The 16371-nt window shown below is 52.5% G+C and overlaps 1 protein-coding gene across 1 annotated transcript in view; it reads left to right on the top strand.

The window, feature by feature from the left end:
- HMCN2 (hemicentin 2) overlaps positions 1-16371 on the top strand; it is a 178485-nt gene that overhangs the window by 107019 nt on the left and 55095 nt on the right. Inside the window, exons 40-50 of the mRNA XM_070378841.1 lie at positions 636-759; positions 1408-1583; positions 2819-2915; positions 3124-3243; positions 5693-5854; positions 6763-7044; positions 8194-8361; positions 9879-9992; positions 10409-10495; positions 14156-14347; positions 16108-16281. Of these exons, the coding sequence (XP_070234942.1) occupies positions 636-759; positions 1408-1583; positions 2819-2915; positions 3124-3243; positions 5693-5854; positions 6763-7044; positions 8194-8361; positions 9879-9992; positions 10409-10495; positions 14156-14347; positions 16108-16281 (1696 nt within the window). The remainder of the gene's footprint in view (positions 1-635; positions 760-1407; positions 1584-2818; positions 2916-3123; positions 3244-5692; positions 5855-6762; positions 7045-8193; positions 8362-9878; positions 9993-10408; positions 10496-14155; positions 14348-16107; positions 16282-16371) is intronic.

The raw sequence follows: 16371 nt of genomic DNA, 5'->3' as shown, positions 1-16371 counted from the left end.
CTAGTAACTGCATTAGACTGAGTAAAAAGACATAGGTGAAGCCAATTTTAATAATACATTTTAGGGGATCTCCTGACTATCCAGTTATCAGGACTCCGTGCTTCCACTGCAAGGGCCAGGGGTTTGATCCCGGGTCAGGGAACTAAGATCCTGCAAGCTGCCCAGCGCAGGCAAAATTAATGAATGAATAAACAAAGAAACAAACAAACAGGATACCCTTTGGCTATATAAAAAGGGAATATTTTTAAAACTGCTGTATAAAAAATACATTTTAGTTCACCCAGTATATTCAAAAAGCTTCACTGTATCAAGTGATCATTATAAAACGTCATTAACCAGACATCTTACCTTCTCCTTTTGGTACAAACCCTTTGAAATCTGTTGTGTATCTTATACCTGGGGACCGGCCATATCTTAAGGGCTCCCAGCCCCAGCCCTACTCCCCAGGGGACCCTTTCTCAGGGCCGATAGAATTGCCCACCAGCCAGCAGAGGTTCTGAGGTTCGGGTATGCCTCACATTTCCAGTGCATTGCTGGGGGGCTCTGGGGGCCTGGGCAGCTGCCCAGGCACACCTGCCAGCAATGCCAGCTAGTGAAGGGGACGGATCGCCCGTGGACTTTCTTCTGGGGTACAGGTCTTCCCTGGGGGCCGGGTCCTCATGCTGGCCAGCGCCCGGGTCTCCGACTCCGGCAGCTACTCCTGCGTGGCCGTGAGTGCAGTGGGCGAGGACCGCCGGGACGTCGTCCTGCGTGTCCACAGTGAGTCTCGGGCCCCGGAGGCTGCCGGGTGCGGGCTGGAGGCTCAAGACGGTGGGGCTGGGGCATCCCCAGGGGATGGATGTGCCAGGTCTGTCCTGAGACTGCGTCTGCCTTCATGTAGGGGTCCATCGGACCCCCCCGAGCCATGTCTTAAACTATGAACTCCCCTGTCATGGACAGGTGGGCTGGTGGGCCCTTTCTTCAGTGGTAACATCTGATACAACTAAAGTACAAAATCAGGGGTCTTCCCTGGTGGTCCAGTGGTTAAGACTCTGTGCTCCCAATGCAGGGGGCAAGGGTTTGCTCCCTGATCAGGGAACTAAGATCCCATATGCTGTGCATGGCCTGGTCTAAGACCTTAAATAAATAAAGATTAAAGTTTCTTTTTAAAAAAATTATAAAAGTAAAGTACAAAATCATATTCAGAATATTGACGTCATAACCCACCATCCTATTGAGGTTTGGGGGTCTCCTCTGCTGGTCGTTGAGGGGAGGAGCAGAGGGCTTCAGTTCAGGGGGTGGCCCCCATCCTCACGGCACCTCCCCGACCCCGTGTTTGCTCCTGGCTGCTGGAAGGGGGAGGTTCTGACTCAGGACGTGACTCGACTCACCCGCCTGAGACAGCCCCCACCCCGCCCCCTCCCGCAGCGCCCCCCAGCATCCTCGGAGAAGAGCGGAACGTGTCTGTCGTGGCTAACGAGTCCGTGGCCCTGGAGTGCCGGAGCCACGCTGTGCCCCCTCCTGTGCTGAGTTGGCGCAAGGACGGCCGCCCACTGGAGCCCCGGCCCGGCATATACCTCTCTGCAGACAAGGCCTTGCTGGAGGTGTGCGGCCTCCCAGGCCACCAAGGAGGGCCCCACCATGAGCAGAGCTGAGCCCTGACCCAGGCGGGCGGGGACGCATCCTCCAACATCAGTTCAGCTCATCTCGACTGGCAGCCCATCCAGTCCCCAGACCCAGCAGAGCTGCTTCCAGCCAAACTGGGATGGAGAGCAAAGCCCCAGGACTGAGCCCTGGGAGCTTCTCTCAGCCCCTTCAGCTCAGTTCAATTCAGTCACTCAGTCGTATCCAACTCTTTGCAACCCCATGGACTGCAGCACACCAGGCCTCCCTGTCCATCACCAACTCAAACTCATGTCCATTGAGTCGGTGATGCCATCCAACCATCTCATCCTCTGTCGTCCCCTTCTCCTCCCACCTTCAATCTTTCCCAGAATCAGGGTCTTTTCCAATGAGTCAGTTCTTCCCATCAGGTGGCCAACGTATCGGAGTTTCAGCTTCAGCATCAGTCTTTCTCAGCCCCTTCCCTCCCCCCAAAGCTTTCCACCCGTTTTTCACTCCTTGCTGGAAAGCCTTCTTGCCTTTGGGCATTTAAGGCCTTTCATCCGGCCCGGCAAGTCAAGGGGCATCTAGAGTGAGCCCGGATCTCACCTTTATCCCGCCCCTCCTGACTGCGGCAGGCACCTCCTGTCTGGACCTCTCTGGCCTCAGGTCTCTCACCTGTGAGCACGGTGACACCTTTCTCCTGGGCTGGCCGGGAGAGTTCCAGAGAGTGCCTGTGTGGACCCACTTGCCCCAGAGAACAGCTCATCCACATCAGCTAGGGGAAGGGGGCACAGCTCCAAGCTTTTGGGGAGCACGCTCTGCTCCAGCCGGCTCCTCCTTCCCCCAGCCCCCTGCACTTTGTGATGTGATCATTCCTAACTCCGAGCACCTTCAGTTTGGCTTCCTCTGCCTGGAATACTGCCCCTCCTTCCTCTTTCATTCTTCAAAGCCACAGCCCGGCTCCTCTGACCCCTGAGACAGGGCCCCCTCCGCCTGCCCCTTGGGACACGGCTATGGATGTGAAGTGGGGTGAGGCTGGCAGGGCCACCAAGCCCCTGGCTCCCAGAAACTTCCCGGTGCTGGAGGTACAGCGGGTGTTACCACTGGTTTGTCAACCCCCAGGTTCCAGGTGGGAGCGTGGGCTCGGCGAGGGAAAGTGACAGGCCCAGGGTCACAGAGATGTGGCACCATCTCTGCGCTGGACCCCTGATGGGTGGTTTTTGCTCCCGGCCAGGTGGACAGAGCCGAGGTCGGGGATACGGGCCGCTATACCTGTGAGGCGCTGAACCAAGTGGGCCGCTCAGAGAAGCACTACAACCTCAATGTCTGGGGTGAGGGTCTCCCGGGCTGGGCTGGGCTGGGCTGGGGTCCCTTCCCGCTGCGTCTGTCAGGGCTGGCTCTCAAGCCCAGGGGGAGGGCGGTGCTGCCTTGAATGGGTCCAGGACACAGCCTTCCCCCGCCCCGCCCTCTCCCCGGGGCCTCTTTCCCACCCAGTCCCCAGCTTCCTGCCCTCCTCACCTCTGCTCTGTTTTTACTCAGTCCCTCCAGTGTTCCCCTCGCGGGAGCCACGCACCCTAACCGTGACCGAGGGGAACCCCGCCAGGCTCTCCTGCGATTGTCGGGGCGTTCCCTTCCCCAAGATCTCCTGGAAGAAGGACGGTAGGCTGGCTGAGCCCCAGGCTCACTGCCCCACCCATGGAGGCTGCTCCCTGCCCTTGCTTCCAACCCTGGCTGAGATGGAGACGGGTGCAGGTGCTGGTTACAGAAGCCCCCTACTCCCCTCCAGCCCCTTCTCAGCCAGTGAGAGCTAGACTGATCTCAGGGCCTCCCGTCAGATGTCTCTTCTTCCAGGAAGCCCTCCCTGACCTCCCTCCCAGTCTAGGGAGAGGACCTCCTTGACACCGCCCCTGTGTTAACTTCTCATGTCACACACCTTAGTCCCTCAGTGTCTGCTCCTCCATGAATCCCTGAGCCCCGGGAGGCATTGTCTGGGAATTCAGCAGTGGCTTAGCAGTGCCTGGTACAAAAGAGATGCTCAGTGAATATTTGGAATTCATTCATTTAACTAGTATTTATTGAGAGCCTGTCTGTGCGAGGCATCATTCTAGGTGCTAGAAATGCATCAGTGGATCAAGGCAGTCAGGTAATAAGTGAAAAACGAGTACAGGCATACCTCGTTTTAATGCACTGTGTTTAGAGTTTCACAGGTGTTATGTATTTTACAAATTGAAGGCTTATGGCAACCCTGCCTCCAAAAAGTCTGTTGGTGTCATTTTTCCAACAGTATTTGCTCACTTTGGGTCTCTGTCACATTCTGATAATGCTCACAGTATTTATGACTTCATTGTTATTATTAAGTCTGTTATGGTGATCTGTGATCAGTGATCTCTGATGTTACTACTGAAGAAAGTTTATGACTTGCTGAAGGTTCAGATGATGGTTAGCTTTTTAAAATATTTTTAATTGTGTACATTGTTTTCTTTTCACACAATATTGCACACTTAACAGATTATAGTATCAACATATATGCACCAGGGAACCAAAAATTCATGTGACTCACTTCATTTTGATACTTGCTTTATTGTGGAAGTCTGGAACTGAAAATGTGCTATTTCTGAGGTGTGCCTGTAAATGACTTAATACCTGATGTGATAAATGCTATGGAGAAAAATATAAGCCAAGAAAGAGGAGAAGACTGTTGGGGGAGCGGTGGGATTTGCAATTTTAAGTTGAGTGGTCAGGGACATTTGACCACGCAGACATGAAGAAGGTGAGGGATGAACATGAGACGACTGTAGGGAAGGCATTCCAGGCAGGTGACAGCAGATGCAAAGGCCACCTGGGGCAGGAGTGAGTCAGGTGTGGTTGAAGAACAACAGAGGGGTCAGCGGGGCTGCAGCAGATTCAGCTCGAGACGGTCACATGAGCTGTGATGGCTGGGTCCAAGGCTGTTGTAAGGATCCCAGCTTTTACCTTGAGTGAGATGCGCTGTTTTAGGAGTCTGGAAAAAGGAGGGACACAATCTGGTTTGTGCTTAGCAGGTTCCTGCCAGCATGATAAGAACAGACCGTTGGGAACAAGGGTGGGAGCAGGATGCTAGTGAGGGGGCTTCCGCAAGGACTCCAGGCAAGAGAAACTGGCACCTGGACTAGGTGGGTAGCCAGGAGGTACTGAGAGGTGGCCATAGTCTTCTAGATGCATTTCAGAGGCAATGCTGGCAGGATTTCCTGATGGCTGGGATGAGGGGCTAAGGAGAATGAGGAGTCGAGGATGACTTGAAGTTTTGGCCTGGCAATTGAGAGAGTTGCTACCATCACCAAGATAGAGAGGCTGTGAGGGCAGGTTTACGGGGTCAGACTGGGAGTTTGCGGCATTTTAATTTTCAGATCTGTTAGACATCCAATGAGATGTTAAATGGGCAGTCAGCCAGAGGTGTCTGGAGCTCAGAGGAGAGGTCTGGGCTAAGAATAAATCCGGAAGTGACAAGACAAGCTGAGATCACCAGGGGAGAGAGTGTGGACAGAGAATAGAATGTAAGAGTGAGGAAGCGTGTCGTGTGGCCACCCGGGCCCCTCCCCCGGCTGGGACACGTGCTGCTGGATGATGAGAGCCCAGAGGGCTGCTCCTCCGTGACAGGTGCAGGGTGATGAAAGTTAGCGCCTCCAGGCTTACAAAATCCTTCCCTGCATCGGGGTCTCCTTGGTTCCAGGCGTGCCTGTTGCTTGGTCTCCCTCCCTCACCACTGTAGCTAGACAGATGGGTCATTTACTCAATAGCCTTCACTAAGCCTTAATATATGCCAGGCCCCGGAGAGCCTCCAAGGACCCCAGGGGGAAAGTGAGGCAGAGTCTTCCCTCCAGGACAGCCCAGGCCAGGGAAGGATTCAGACATGCCACCTGTAGGTAGAGCTGGGTTGGGGACAAGCTCAGAGTTGTGGGTTATCAGAGGGGATTCTGGGATCAGATTTGCTGCTCAGGGAAGTCTTCCTGGTGGAAGTGACATTTAGTGGGCATCTATGGGATGAGCAGGAGTTGGCCAGGATGGATGGGAGGACAGATGTTCAAGGTGGAAGGACTAGGGACCAGGGGCTTCTTTCTCATGCATCCAGGTCAGCCCCTGCCCGGGGAGGGGGCCAGCCTTGCGCAGGTGTCAGCTGTGGGGCGGCTGCTGTATCTGGGACCGGCCCAGCCAGCCCAGGAGGGAACGTACACCTGTGAGTGCAGCAACGTGGCCGGAAATAGCAGTCAGGACCAGCAGCTGGTGGTGTATGGTGAGTCGGACTGGGATGACCTGGACCAGGCGGAAGGGGCTGGAAGGGGTCAGCCTGAAGGGTGGGCAACCAGGCACCCTGGCAGGGCAGACCTCACCCCCCAAAACCCAAGCAAAGACAGAAGGTGGATTCTCCTGTCCCACTTTAGATTAGTGCCATTTTAACTGCCCCCTCCAAGTCAGCTTCTTACAGCTCCTGACCGTGAGAGAGCAAGCAGCTTGATGCCAAGAGACCCCCAATGGCCCAGAGAGAAAAAGGAAACGACAGCTTGAAACAGCTGGAAACTAAAGAAATGTAAAATTGATATAAAATTCCTATATGTGATGGAAACTCAAGTCTCCATCTACCTATCCTATGCGGGATAAAATTAAATATCTCAGCCTTATATAAATCATTCTAGAAAATAAATCCCATGGACAGAGGAGCCTGGTGGGCTGCCGTCTCTGGGGTCGCAAAGAGTCGGACACGACTGAAGCGACTTAGCAGCAGCAGCAGCAGAAAATAAAACCGAGAACACTACCGTGCAACGTCTTGTGGAGAACCCCACCTGTGGAGCTATCCCCCACCCCCACCCCCAGCCCTAACAACTGTTGAGAAGCCCCTGATTTCTAAGGAAGAAAAGTCCTTACAAATCTTCAGGACCGTGCTGTGAGCTCATTGTCCAAACAGCAGGCCCTCCCGTGATTCCGAGGGTATGGGAGAGGGGGCCGGGGTACCGTGGTGATCCCATTATAGAGATGTAAAGTGGAGGCCCGGACAGGTGAGGTCACCTGGCTAAGGTCACACGGCCAGCGAGAGGCAGAGGTACACATGCCAGATGGAGGCGAGCCCAGAGCCTGGCCTGAGGCGTGGTGCCCGGCGGCCCCCTTCCCCGCCCCCACCCCCGACCTGCTTTCTCCCCACCCCAGTTCCCCCGCGGATTGCCGGCCCCCTGGAGCCCTACGCGGATGTGTCCGTGGTTCAGGACGAGGAAGCCAGCCTGGAATGCAACGCCACAGGGAAACCCGCGCCCAGGGTGACGTGGGAGCGGGACGGGTGGCCCGTGGGGCCCGAGTCCGGCCTGCGGCTCCAGAACCACGGCCAGAGTCTGCACGTGGAGCGGGCTCAGCCTGCCCACGCCGGGCGCTACAGCTGCGTGGCCGAGAACGAGGCCGGGAGGGCCGAGCGGAGGTTTTCGCTCTCCGTTCTCGGTGAGGACCTGCAGCCTTCGGGAGGAGGGCAGGAAGCAGCAAGGCAGCCTCCGTCTCCGTGTTCCTGGGGCCACCTCCTTGTTCTGCCAGGAGCCAGGCCTCTGGCTAATGCTGCTGTCAGCGGAAGCTGCGAACACTGCTCTCAAAATCAGGACCGGCTCCAAATAGCCCTCATTTCCCTCCCCTCCCCCCACTTAAAAAAGTTATTTGTTTACTTATTTGGCTGCACCAGAACTTAGTTGCCACCCGTGGGATCTTTAGTTGCAGCATGTGGGAGCTAGTTCCCTGACCGGGATCGAACTTGGGCCCCCCTGCATTTGGAGTCTGTGGTCTTAGCCACTGGACCACAGGAAGTCCCTCACTCTCTCTCTCCTTTGCTGTTTTCCTGCTCTGTTCTGGGCAGTCGTTATTCTGCATGGTTCGTGTGTGATGTTGGGATTTGGGCGTCCCTAAGAGATCAGCTAGACCGTCATCTGTCTTAGGAAGTCAGGGTGGCTTCCTGTAGGAGGTGACTTTTAAAGCTGAAATGTAAAGGCTAAGTTGGAGTTCATCAGGAGCTGGGGTAAGAGGAAGAGTGTTGGACAGAGGGAACAGACTCTGCGGAGGCCTGGAGCAGAGTAGCTAGAACGGCCTCCTGATTCTAGTCTTTTACTGAGCTCCTACTGCATACCTCAGGGTGGAGGTGAGGAGTGGGAAGAGACAAGGAGAGAGGTGGGCAGGGGTCCTTTAGGGAAGACCTTCTTATCACATCTCCAGCGTTGCTGGGACCCCAGGCCTCGCCGACCTGTCCCTGCCTGATAGTGGGGCTTCCTTTCTGAATGGGACTCTACTGTGTGGGTCTGGGGTCCCGTCTGTGTTCCCCGTGGCTCTGATTTCTGTCTCCTTTGCTCAGTTTTGCTCCATACCAGGGTCTGAGCTAAGGGCTTCACACATGTCCTTGTCGGATTCTCCTGGTGTTCCTCTGAGGGGTTGGGGAAACTGAGGCCTCAGCCTGATGCCAGAGACCAGCATGTGGCCACCACTCACCCCCTTCAGTGGGAGCAGCTCTGAGACTGGGGGTCGGGGATCCTTGGGGAGGCCAGTGGGGAGGTAGGAAAGAGCATACAGCACCCATCTGCATCCTGAATGTGGCTTCTTCTCTGTATCTAGTGCCCCCAGAGCTCATTGGCGACTTGGGCCCACTGACCAATGTTACAGCCACCTTGCACAGCCCCTTGTCACTGTTCTGTGAAGCCACAGGCATCCCACCACCAGGGATCCGCTGGTTCCGAGGGGAGGAGCCTGTCAGCCCTGGAGAGAACACCTACCTCTTAGCAGGTAAGGTCTGAAACTCAGCTTCTGCCTCTGTCCATCACGTGCCTGTGATCTCTGATCCTGCCTTGCCCGGCATGGTTGGGATAATCGTTTCAGCTATTAGTCTCCCAAGAGTGCACCCCAAAAGTCTGGTCAGATGAGGTGCTCCAGGAAAAAAAATAAGGATTTAAATAAGTCTGGAAAAGGCTTCCTGTTCGATTTTCCTGGAGACCCACAAGAATCACTTGCATAGTCAAGGTTCTGATAAGTCCTGCAGCCAAAAAAAAAATTCTCACAGAGCTTATATAACCTCCCATGGAGCTGTAGCAAACTTTTAGAAATGCTGGTCCAAGCACTTTCTCCTCTGCATATTCATCTTCCTCACAAAGCTGGTTTGTGATGGTTCTTGCTGGAATACAAATGGAGAAACTGAGGCTCAGGAGGCAGTATCCCATCAGAATCTTGCAGGGACTTCCAGGCCCACTGAGGCTCGGCCTCAATGACCCATCAATTATTCCATGCAGCCCAAGCTGGGATGGTAAATTTCCCCTCGTGTATCACTTCCTGTCACTTGGTAGGGGCTGCAGTATTCATCGGATGAGATGAATTCAGAGACTGCATCTGGGTCTGGCAGAAAGGAGAGTGGTAATCGATTAGTGATGTCTGCCCTGGGTACAGGAGTAGCCGTGATGGCAAGTCCTGTATATCTGCTTTCCCTGGGCTGGTCTTAGGAAATCCTTGTGTTCCCCTGAGAGGAATTGGTTCACCTCTGAGAGGTCCTTGGGAGAAGGTGGACTTTCACCAGGTCCATCAGAGTAGAATGGTGTTCTGATCTGAGCCAGGATTACATAAACCACTGCTGTGCTTTCAGCTCTAGTCAATCCACAGAAGAGAGGGTAGCCAGGTGACAGAGTCTTCTTACTAGGACAGGGTCAAGTTTACCCCGTGCTTATGTGTGTTTAGTCACTCAGTCATGTCCAACTCTTTGCAACCCCATGTACCGTAGCCCGCCAGGCTACTCTGTCCATGGGGATTCTCCAGGCAAGAATACTGGAGTGGGTTGCCATGCCCTCCTCCAGGGGATCTTCCCAACCCAGGGATTGAACCCAGGTCTCCCACATTGCAGGCAGATTCTTTACCATCTGAGTCACCCGGGAAGCTTAAGAGAAGTTTACCCTGGCGTAGGTCTAATATCCAGGCTTCCCTGGTGGCTCAGTAATAAAGAATTCACCTGCTAATTCAGGAGATGAGGGCTTGATCCCTGGGTTGGAAAAATCCTCCGGAGGAGGACTTAGCAGACTAAACAACAGGACTTAGCGACTAAACAACAGCAAGGACTAATGTCCAGAGGGCTCCATCCATCTGTTGACCCTCCAGGTCTCAGTTTCCCTCTCTGAGGAATGGAACACTGTGGGAGGCAGACGCATAAACATCTAAATATAATGCCCAGCGTGTTCCTCCTTCCAGTGGGCAGCCTGGGCTCAGCTGGGGACAGAAGGCTGCTCGCAGCTGTGCTTGGAGCCCACTCTCCCGCTTCCCAGGTGGCTGGATGCTGAAGCTGACCCGGGCGCAGGAGCAGGACAGAGGCCTCTACTCCTGCCTGGCCAGCAACGAGGCTGGGGAGGCACGGAGGGACTTCAGCGTGGAGGTCCTGGGTATGTCACCGCGTGGTTCTCACGGGCGCCCACCCATCCTTCCTTCCAGCCTTGGAGCCTCTGGGAGTGGACCCAGCACAGACAGGAGGGAGAGACCAAGCCTTGTCTTCTTTGCCTCATCAGCAGCCTCTTCTCTGAGGCTGCCATAGAACTTGCCAGAAACAGCCAGAATCAACCCAAGATGAAAGGGGGCAAAGATTTTCAATACCACCCAACTGCCTTCCTCTGATTGGGGCCTTCTCCCAGTGGCACTGGTATTTGCCTCAGCCAGCTGCAAATTTTTATTAGATCCCCTGCCCCATGGCAGCAGGTGTGAGGGAATGGAGAATGGAAGACAGAACCAGTGGGCGCTTGGCTTCCTGCTCCGTGGTTGCTCAGCCTGGTCAGTGAGCATCTGTCTTCCCTGCTTCTCGCAGTTCCTCCCAGTATTGAGAAGGAGGACGTGGAGGACACAGTCAAGGTCCCCGAGGGGGAGATGGCCCACCTGATGTGCAACGTCTCAGGTAAGGGCCACACAGCGGACTGGAGGAGGGTGAAGAGGCAGCTGTGGGAGGAGGGGTCTTCAGAGATCTGGGGTGCCTGCCCACTGCCCTGCTGTTCCCTGCAGGGTGTCCCTTGCCATCTTGGACTTTTTACTCTCTATGCCTCTGCCACAAACACTCTTCCTTACTCATCTGACTGCAGAGCTCAGTTCAGTTGCTCAGTCGTGTCGGACTCTTTGCGACCCTATGGACTGCAACACGCCAGGCCTCCCTGTCCATCACCAACTCCAGGAACTTGCTCAAACTCATGTCCATTGAGTCGGTGATGCCATGCAACTATCTCATCCTCTGTTGTCCCCTTCTCCTCCCACCTTCAGTCTTTCCCAGCATTAGGATCTTTTGCAGTGACTCAGTTCTTTGCATAAGGTGGCCAAATATTGGAGTTTCAGCTTCAGCGTCAGTCTTTCCAATGAATATTCAGGACTGATTTCCTTTAGGATGGATCTCCTTGAAGTCCAAGGGTCTCTCAAGAGTCTTCTCCAACACCGTGTTTCAAAAGCATCAATTCTTCGGCGCTCAGCTTTCTTTATGGTCCAACTCTCACATCCATACATGACCATTGGAAAGACCATAACTTTGACCAGAAGGACCTTTGTTGGCAAAGTAATGTCTCTGCTTTTTAATATGCTGTCTAGGTTGGTCATAGCTTTTCTTCCAAGGAGCAAGCGTTTTTTAATTTCGTGGCTGGAGTCACCATCTGCAGTGATTTTGGAGCCCAAAAAAGTAGTCTCTCACTGTTTCTATTGTTTCCCCATCTATTTCCCATGAAGTGATGGGACTGGATGCTGTGATCTTAGTTTTCTGAATATTCAGCTTTAAGCCAACTTTTCCATTCTCCTCTTTCACTTTCATCAAGAGGCTTTTTAGTTCCTCTTCACTTTCTGCCATAAGGGTGGTGTCATCTGCATATCTGAGGTTATTGACATTTCTCCCAGCAGTCTTGTTTCCAGCTTGTGCTTCATCCAGCCCGGCATTTTGCATGATGTACTCTGCATATAAGTTAAATAAGCAGGGTGACAATATACAGCCTTGATGTACTCCTTTCCCGATTTGGAACCAGTCTGTTATTCCATGTCCAGTTCTAACCTTGCTTCTTGACCTGCATACAGATTTCTCAGGAGACAGGTCAGGTGGGCTGGTATTCCCTTCTTTTAAAGAATTTTCTGCAGTTTATTGTGATCCACACAGTCAAAGGCTTTGGCATAGTCAATAAAGCAGAAGTAGATGTTTTTCTGGAACTCTCTTGCTTTTTTAATGATCTAGTGGATGTTGGCAATTTGATCTCTGGTTCTTCTGCCTTTTCTAAATCCAGCTTGAACATCTGGAGGTTCGTGGTTCACGTACTGTTGAAGCCTGGCTTGGAGAATTTTGAGCATTAGTTTGCTAGCGTATGAGATGAGTGCAATTGTGTGGTAGTTTGAGCATTTTTGGGCATTGTCTTTCTTTGGGATTGGAATGAAAGCTGACCTTTTCCAGTCCTGTGGACACTGCTGAGTTTTCCAAATTTGCTGGCATATTGAGTGCAGCACTTTCACAGCATCATCTTTTAGGATTTGAAATAGCTCAACTGGAATTCCATCACCTCCACTAGCTTTGTTCATGGTGATGCTTCCTAAGGCCCACTTGACTTTGCATTCCAGGATGTCTGGCTCTAGGTGAGTGATGACACCATCATGATTATCTGGGTCGTGAAGATCTTTTTTGTACAGTTCTCCTGTATATTCTTGCCACCTCTTCTTAATATCTTCTGCTTCTGTTAGGTCCATACCATTTCTGTCCTTTATTGTGCCCATCATTTAATGACATGTTCCCTTGGTATCTCTAATTTTCTTGAAGAGATCTCTAATCTTTCCCATTCTATTGTTTTCCTCTATTTCTTTGCACTAATCACTGAGGAAGGCTTTCTTATCTCTCCTTGCTATTCTTTGGAACTCTGCATTCAAATGGGTATATCTTACTTTTTTCCTTTGCCTTTCACTTCTCTTCTTTTTTCAGCTATTTATAAGGCCTTCTCAAAGAAACATTTTGCCTTTTTGCATTTCTTTTTCTTGGGGATGGCCTTGATCACTGTGTCCTGTACAATGTCACTAACCTCAGTCCATAGTTCTTCAGGCACTCTGTCTATCAGATCTAATCCCTTGAATGTGTTTGTCACTTCCACTATATAATCATAAGGGATTTGTTTTAGGTCATACCTCAATGGTCTAGTGATTTTCCCTACTTTCCAATTTAAGTCTGAATTTGGCAATAAGGAGCTCATGATCTGAGCCACAGTCAGTTCCCAGTCTTGTTTTTGCTGACTGTTTAGAGCTTCTCCATCTTTGGCTGCAAAGAATATAATCAATCTGATTTCAGTATTGATCATCTGGTGATGTCCATGTGTAGAGTCTTCTCTTGTGTTGTTAGAAGACGGTGTTTGCTATGACCAGTGTGTTCGCTTCGCAAAACTCTGTTAGCCTTTGCCCTGCTTCATTTTGTACTCCAAGACCAAATTTGCCTGTTACTCCACATACCTCTTGACTTCCTACTTTTGCATTCCAGTCCCCTATGATGAAAAGGACATCTTTTTTGGGTGTTAGTTCTGGAAGGTCTTGTAGATCTTCATAGAACGGTTCAACTTCAGCTTCTCCAGCATTACTGGTAGAGTCATAGACTTGGATTCCTGTGCTACTGAATGGTTTGCCTTGGAAACAAACAGAGATCATTCTGTCATTTTTGAGATTGCATCCAAGTACTGCATTTCAGACTCTTTTGTTGACTGTGAGGACTAGTCCATTTTTTTCTAAGGGATTCTTGCCCACAGTGGTATATATAATGGTCATCTGAGTTAAATTCACCCATTCCAGTCCATTTTAGTTCACTGATCTCTAAAATGTCGATGTTCACTCTTGCCATCTCCTGTTTGACCACTTCCAATTTACCTCGATTCATGGACCTGACATTCCAGGTTCCTATGCAGTGCTGTTCTTTACAGCATCAGACCTTGCTTCCATCACCAGTCACTGGGTGTCTTCATTCTTTCTGGAGTCATTTCTCTGCTGTTCTCCTACAAGGTCCTAGTGTTCCCCTGTCGCAGCATTGACTCCACTGGGCCAGAGTGGCCTTGTGACATCTGTCTACCCCAGCCAGGCTCTGAGCTCCATGAGAACCAAGGACTATCTTGTCACCATGGTTCCCCCAGTGCCTGGCAAAGTAGGCTCCCATTAATGCTTGTGGCCTGGGAGAGATGGATGGATGGATGGATAGATGGATGAATGGACAGATGGGTGAATGTGTGTATGTATGAATGGATAAAAGGATGGATGGATGGGGTGGGGTGGGTAGATGGATGGATGGATGATGAATGGATGGATGGAAAGAATAATTTGCCTTTATGTCCTGCCTGTCTGTACCAAGCCATCCCTGCCCACAACCTGCGAAAGGAAACGGTAACCGAATCACATAGGAAAGGGTCCGGGCCAGGTTTGACGGCTGCTTCTGTGTCTTGCCCTGCCATACGGGCCTCTGGACTGAAATGGAGAACGATGTCTCCCACCCCATCTCGGAGCTGCCTCTGGCCTCTGGTTTGACCTGGTGAAAACCTACTGAATCGTTTCACCTGCCTCTCCCCTCTGCATACAGGCCACCCACAGCCCAAGGTCACATGGTTCAAAGACGGCCAACCCCTAGCTAGTGGAGACGCCCACCACGTTTCTCCAGATGGAGCCCTCCTGTGGGTCCTCCACGCCAACCTGTCTAGTGCGGGCCACTACGCCTGCGTTGCAGCCAACGCCGTAGGGGAGAAGACCAAGCATTTCCAGCTTAGCGTCCTGGGTAAGTGCCAAACATCTCCTGGTGACCCTAGGTTCAAGCAGAAGGGAAAACCAAGGTGACCAACTCCTTACAGGCAGCTTCCCACAAAGCACTTTACTTTTGTTTCTTCCATGTCAGCAACAACAAAAGTAACAACAGTGGGTATATTGGCTAAACACCTACCACGAGCCAGGCATGTGGAGAGGCCTGATTAGTTGAATAGGGGCGGGGGCACCGAGCAGCACGTGGGATCTTAGTTACTTGACTGGGGGTCGAAGCCAAGCCCTGTGCACTGGGAGGCAGAGTCCTAACCACTGGACCACAGGCGTCCCCTGACTATCCTAGGAGGTGGGAGATGTGCTTGTCCCCCGGTCACCAGTGAAGCTGTGAGGCTTAGAGAGGTGACAAGACTCCAGGCCTCAGGGTGGGGGCTTACACCCAGGCAGTCATTCTCCCAAGAGCCATCAGCATGAACTGTCTCATTAGGAGAAGCAGGGTTCTAGAAGATTAGACAGATCTGTTTCTCAAAATGCTATTGGTAGGACTTCCCAGATGGCTCAGTGGTAAAGAATCCATCTGCAATGCAGGAGACACAGGAGACCCAGGTTCGATCCCTGGGTCAGGAAGATCCCCTGGAGGAGGACATGGCAACCCACTCCAGTATTCTTGCCTGGAGAATCCCATGGACCGAGGAGCCTGGCAGGCTGCAATCCATGGGGTCGCAAAGAGTCAGACATGACTGAAGTAACTTAGCATGCAGAGCACGCACAAAACTTCCCTAGAGGTCCAGTGGTTAAGAATCTACCAGCCAATGCAAGGGACTCAGGTTCGATCCCTGCTCTTGGAAGATTCCACGTGGCCTGGGGGCAACTAACCCTGTGTGCCACAACTACTGAGCCCGAGGTCTAGAGCCTGCAAGCTGCAATTACTTGTCCTGCACACCCTAGAGTCTGAAGTCTGCTACAGGAGAAGCCACCGCAAAGAGAAGCTTGTATAGCGTAACCAGAGACTAGCCGCCCCTCGTCACAGCTAGAGAAAGCCTGCACGTAGCAACAAAGACCCAGAGCAGCCAAAATTAATTAATGAAAAATGAAATAAACTGCTGTTGGTAAAAAGGAGGGTCCCCAGCAAGAGCTGAAAGAGAATATTTGGGGACCCATGAAAGCAGAGCTATTTTACTCAGCAGAGAACAAAACTCCACCCCAACCTCTGCTCAGAGCAGGGTACAAATTGGAACCACACACAGAACTGGGAAGACTGTGGAAAAATTAGTAGATGTCTGGATGTTAACAGGGGCTTCCCAGGTGGCGCAGTAGTAAAGAATCCGCCTTCCAGTGCAGGAGACACAGGAGACGGGGGTTTGATCCCTGGGTCAGGAAGATCCCCTAGAGGAGGAAATGGCAACCCACTCCAGTGTTCTTGCCTGGAAATCCCATGGACAGAGGAGCCTGGCGCGCTACAGTCCACGGGGTCATAAAGAGTCGGACACACCTGAGCCTGCACACGCATGGATGTTAAGAGCTTATTGGGGAAATAGAGGCAGACTTGACCAGCTTCCCCTATGATATGGCTTAGTAAGGGAGCGCCTGGGCTCTGGGCCACCCAGGCCTGAACTGAAGTCTGGCCACACAGGGCGTGGTTCCTCTGAGCCTCATTTCCCATCTGTGTAACACAAACAACAACAGCACTGAAGCCCAGCACCAGGGTCTCAGACTTTTCCGGGTCCTCGGGCCCAGGGTGGGGGATCCCTGTTCAGGAGCGCACCCCCTGCCCCACTGCAGTGGTTCCCACCATCCTGGGAGTGACGGAGGACAGCGTGGACGAGGAGGTGACTGTGACCATCAACAACCCCATCTCTCTGATCTGCGAGACGCGGGCCTTTCCCGCCCCCACCATCACCTGGATGAAGGACGGGGTCCCTTTTGAGGCCTTGAACAACATCCAGCTGCTCCCAGGTGATGCCCTCGAGGGGATGGGGGGAAGGGGGGGAGGTAACATGTCACCAGGTTGGGTCAGAGGCAGGCAGCCAGGGGTGACCCTGGCCG

The sequence above is a fragment of the Bos mutus genome, chromosome 11 (genome assembly GCF_027580195.1).
Source record: "Bos mutus isolate GX-2022 chromosome 11, NWIPB_WYAK_1.1, whole genome shotgun sequence".
In the NCBI taxonomy this organism is placed as follows: Eukaryota; Metazoa; Chordata; class Mammalia; order Artiodactyla; family Bovidae; genus Bos; species Bos mutus.
This window is presented reverse-complemented; position numbering and strand designations above follow the sequence as displayed.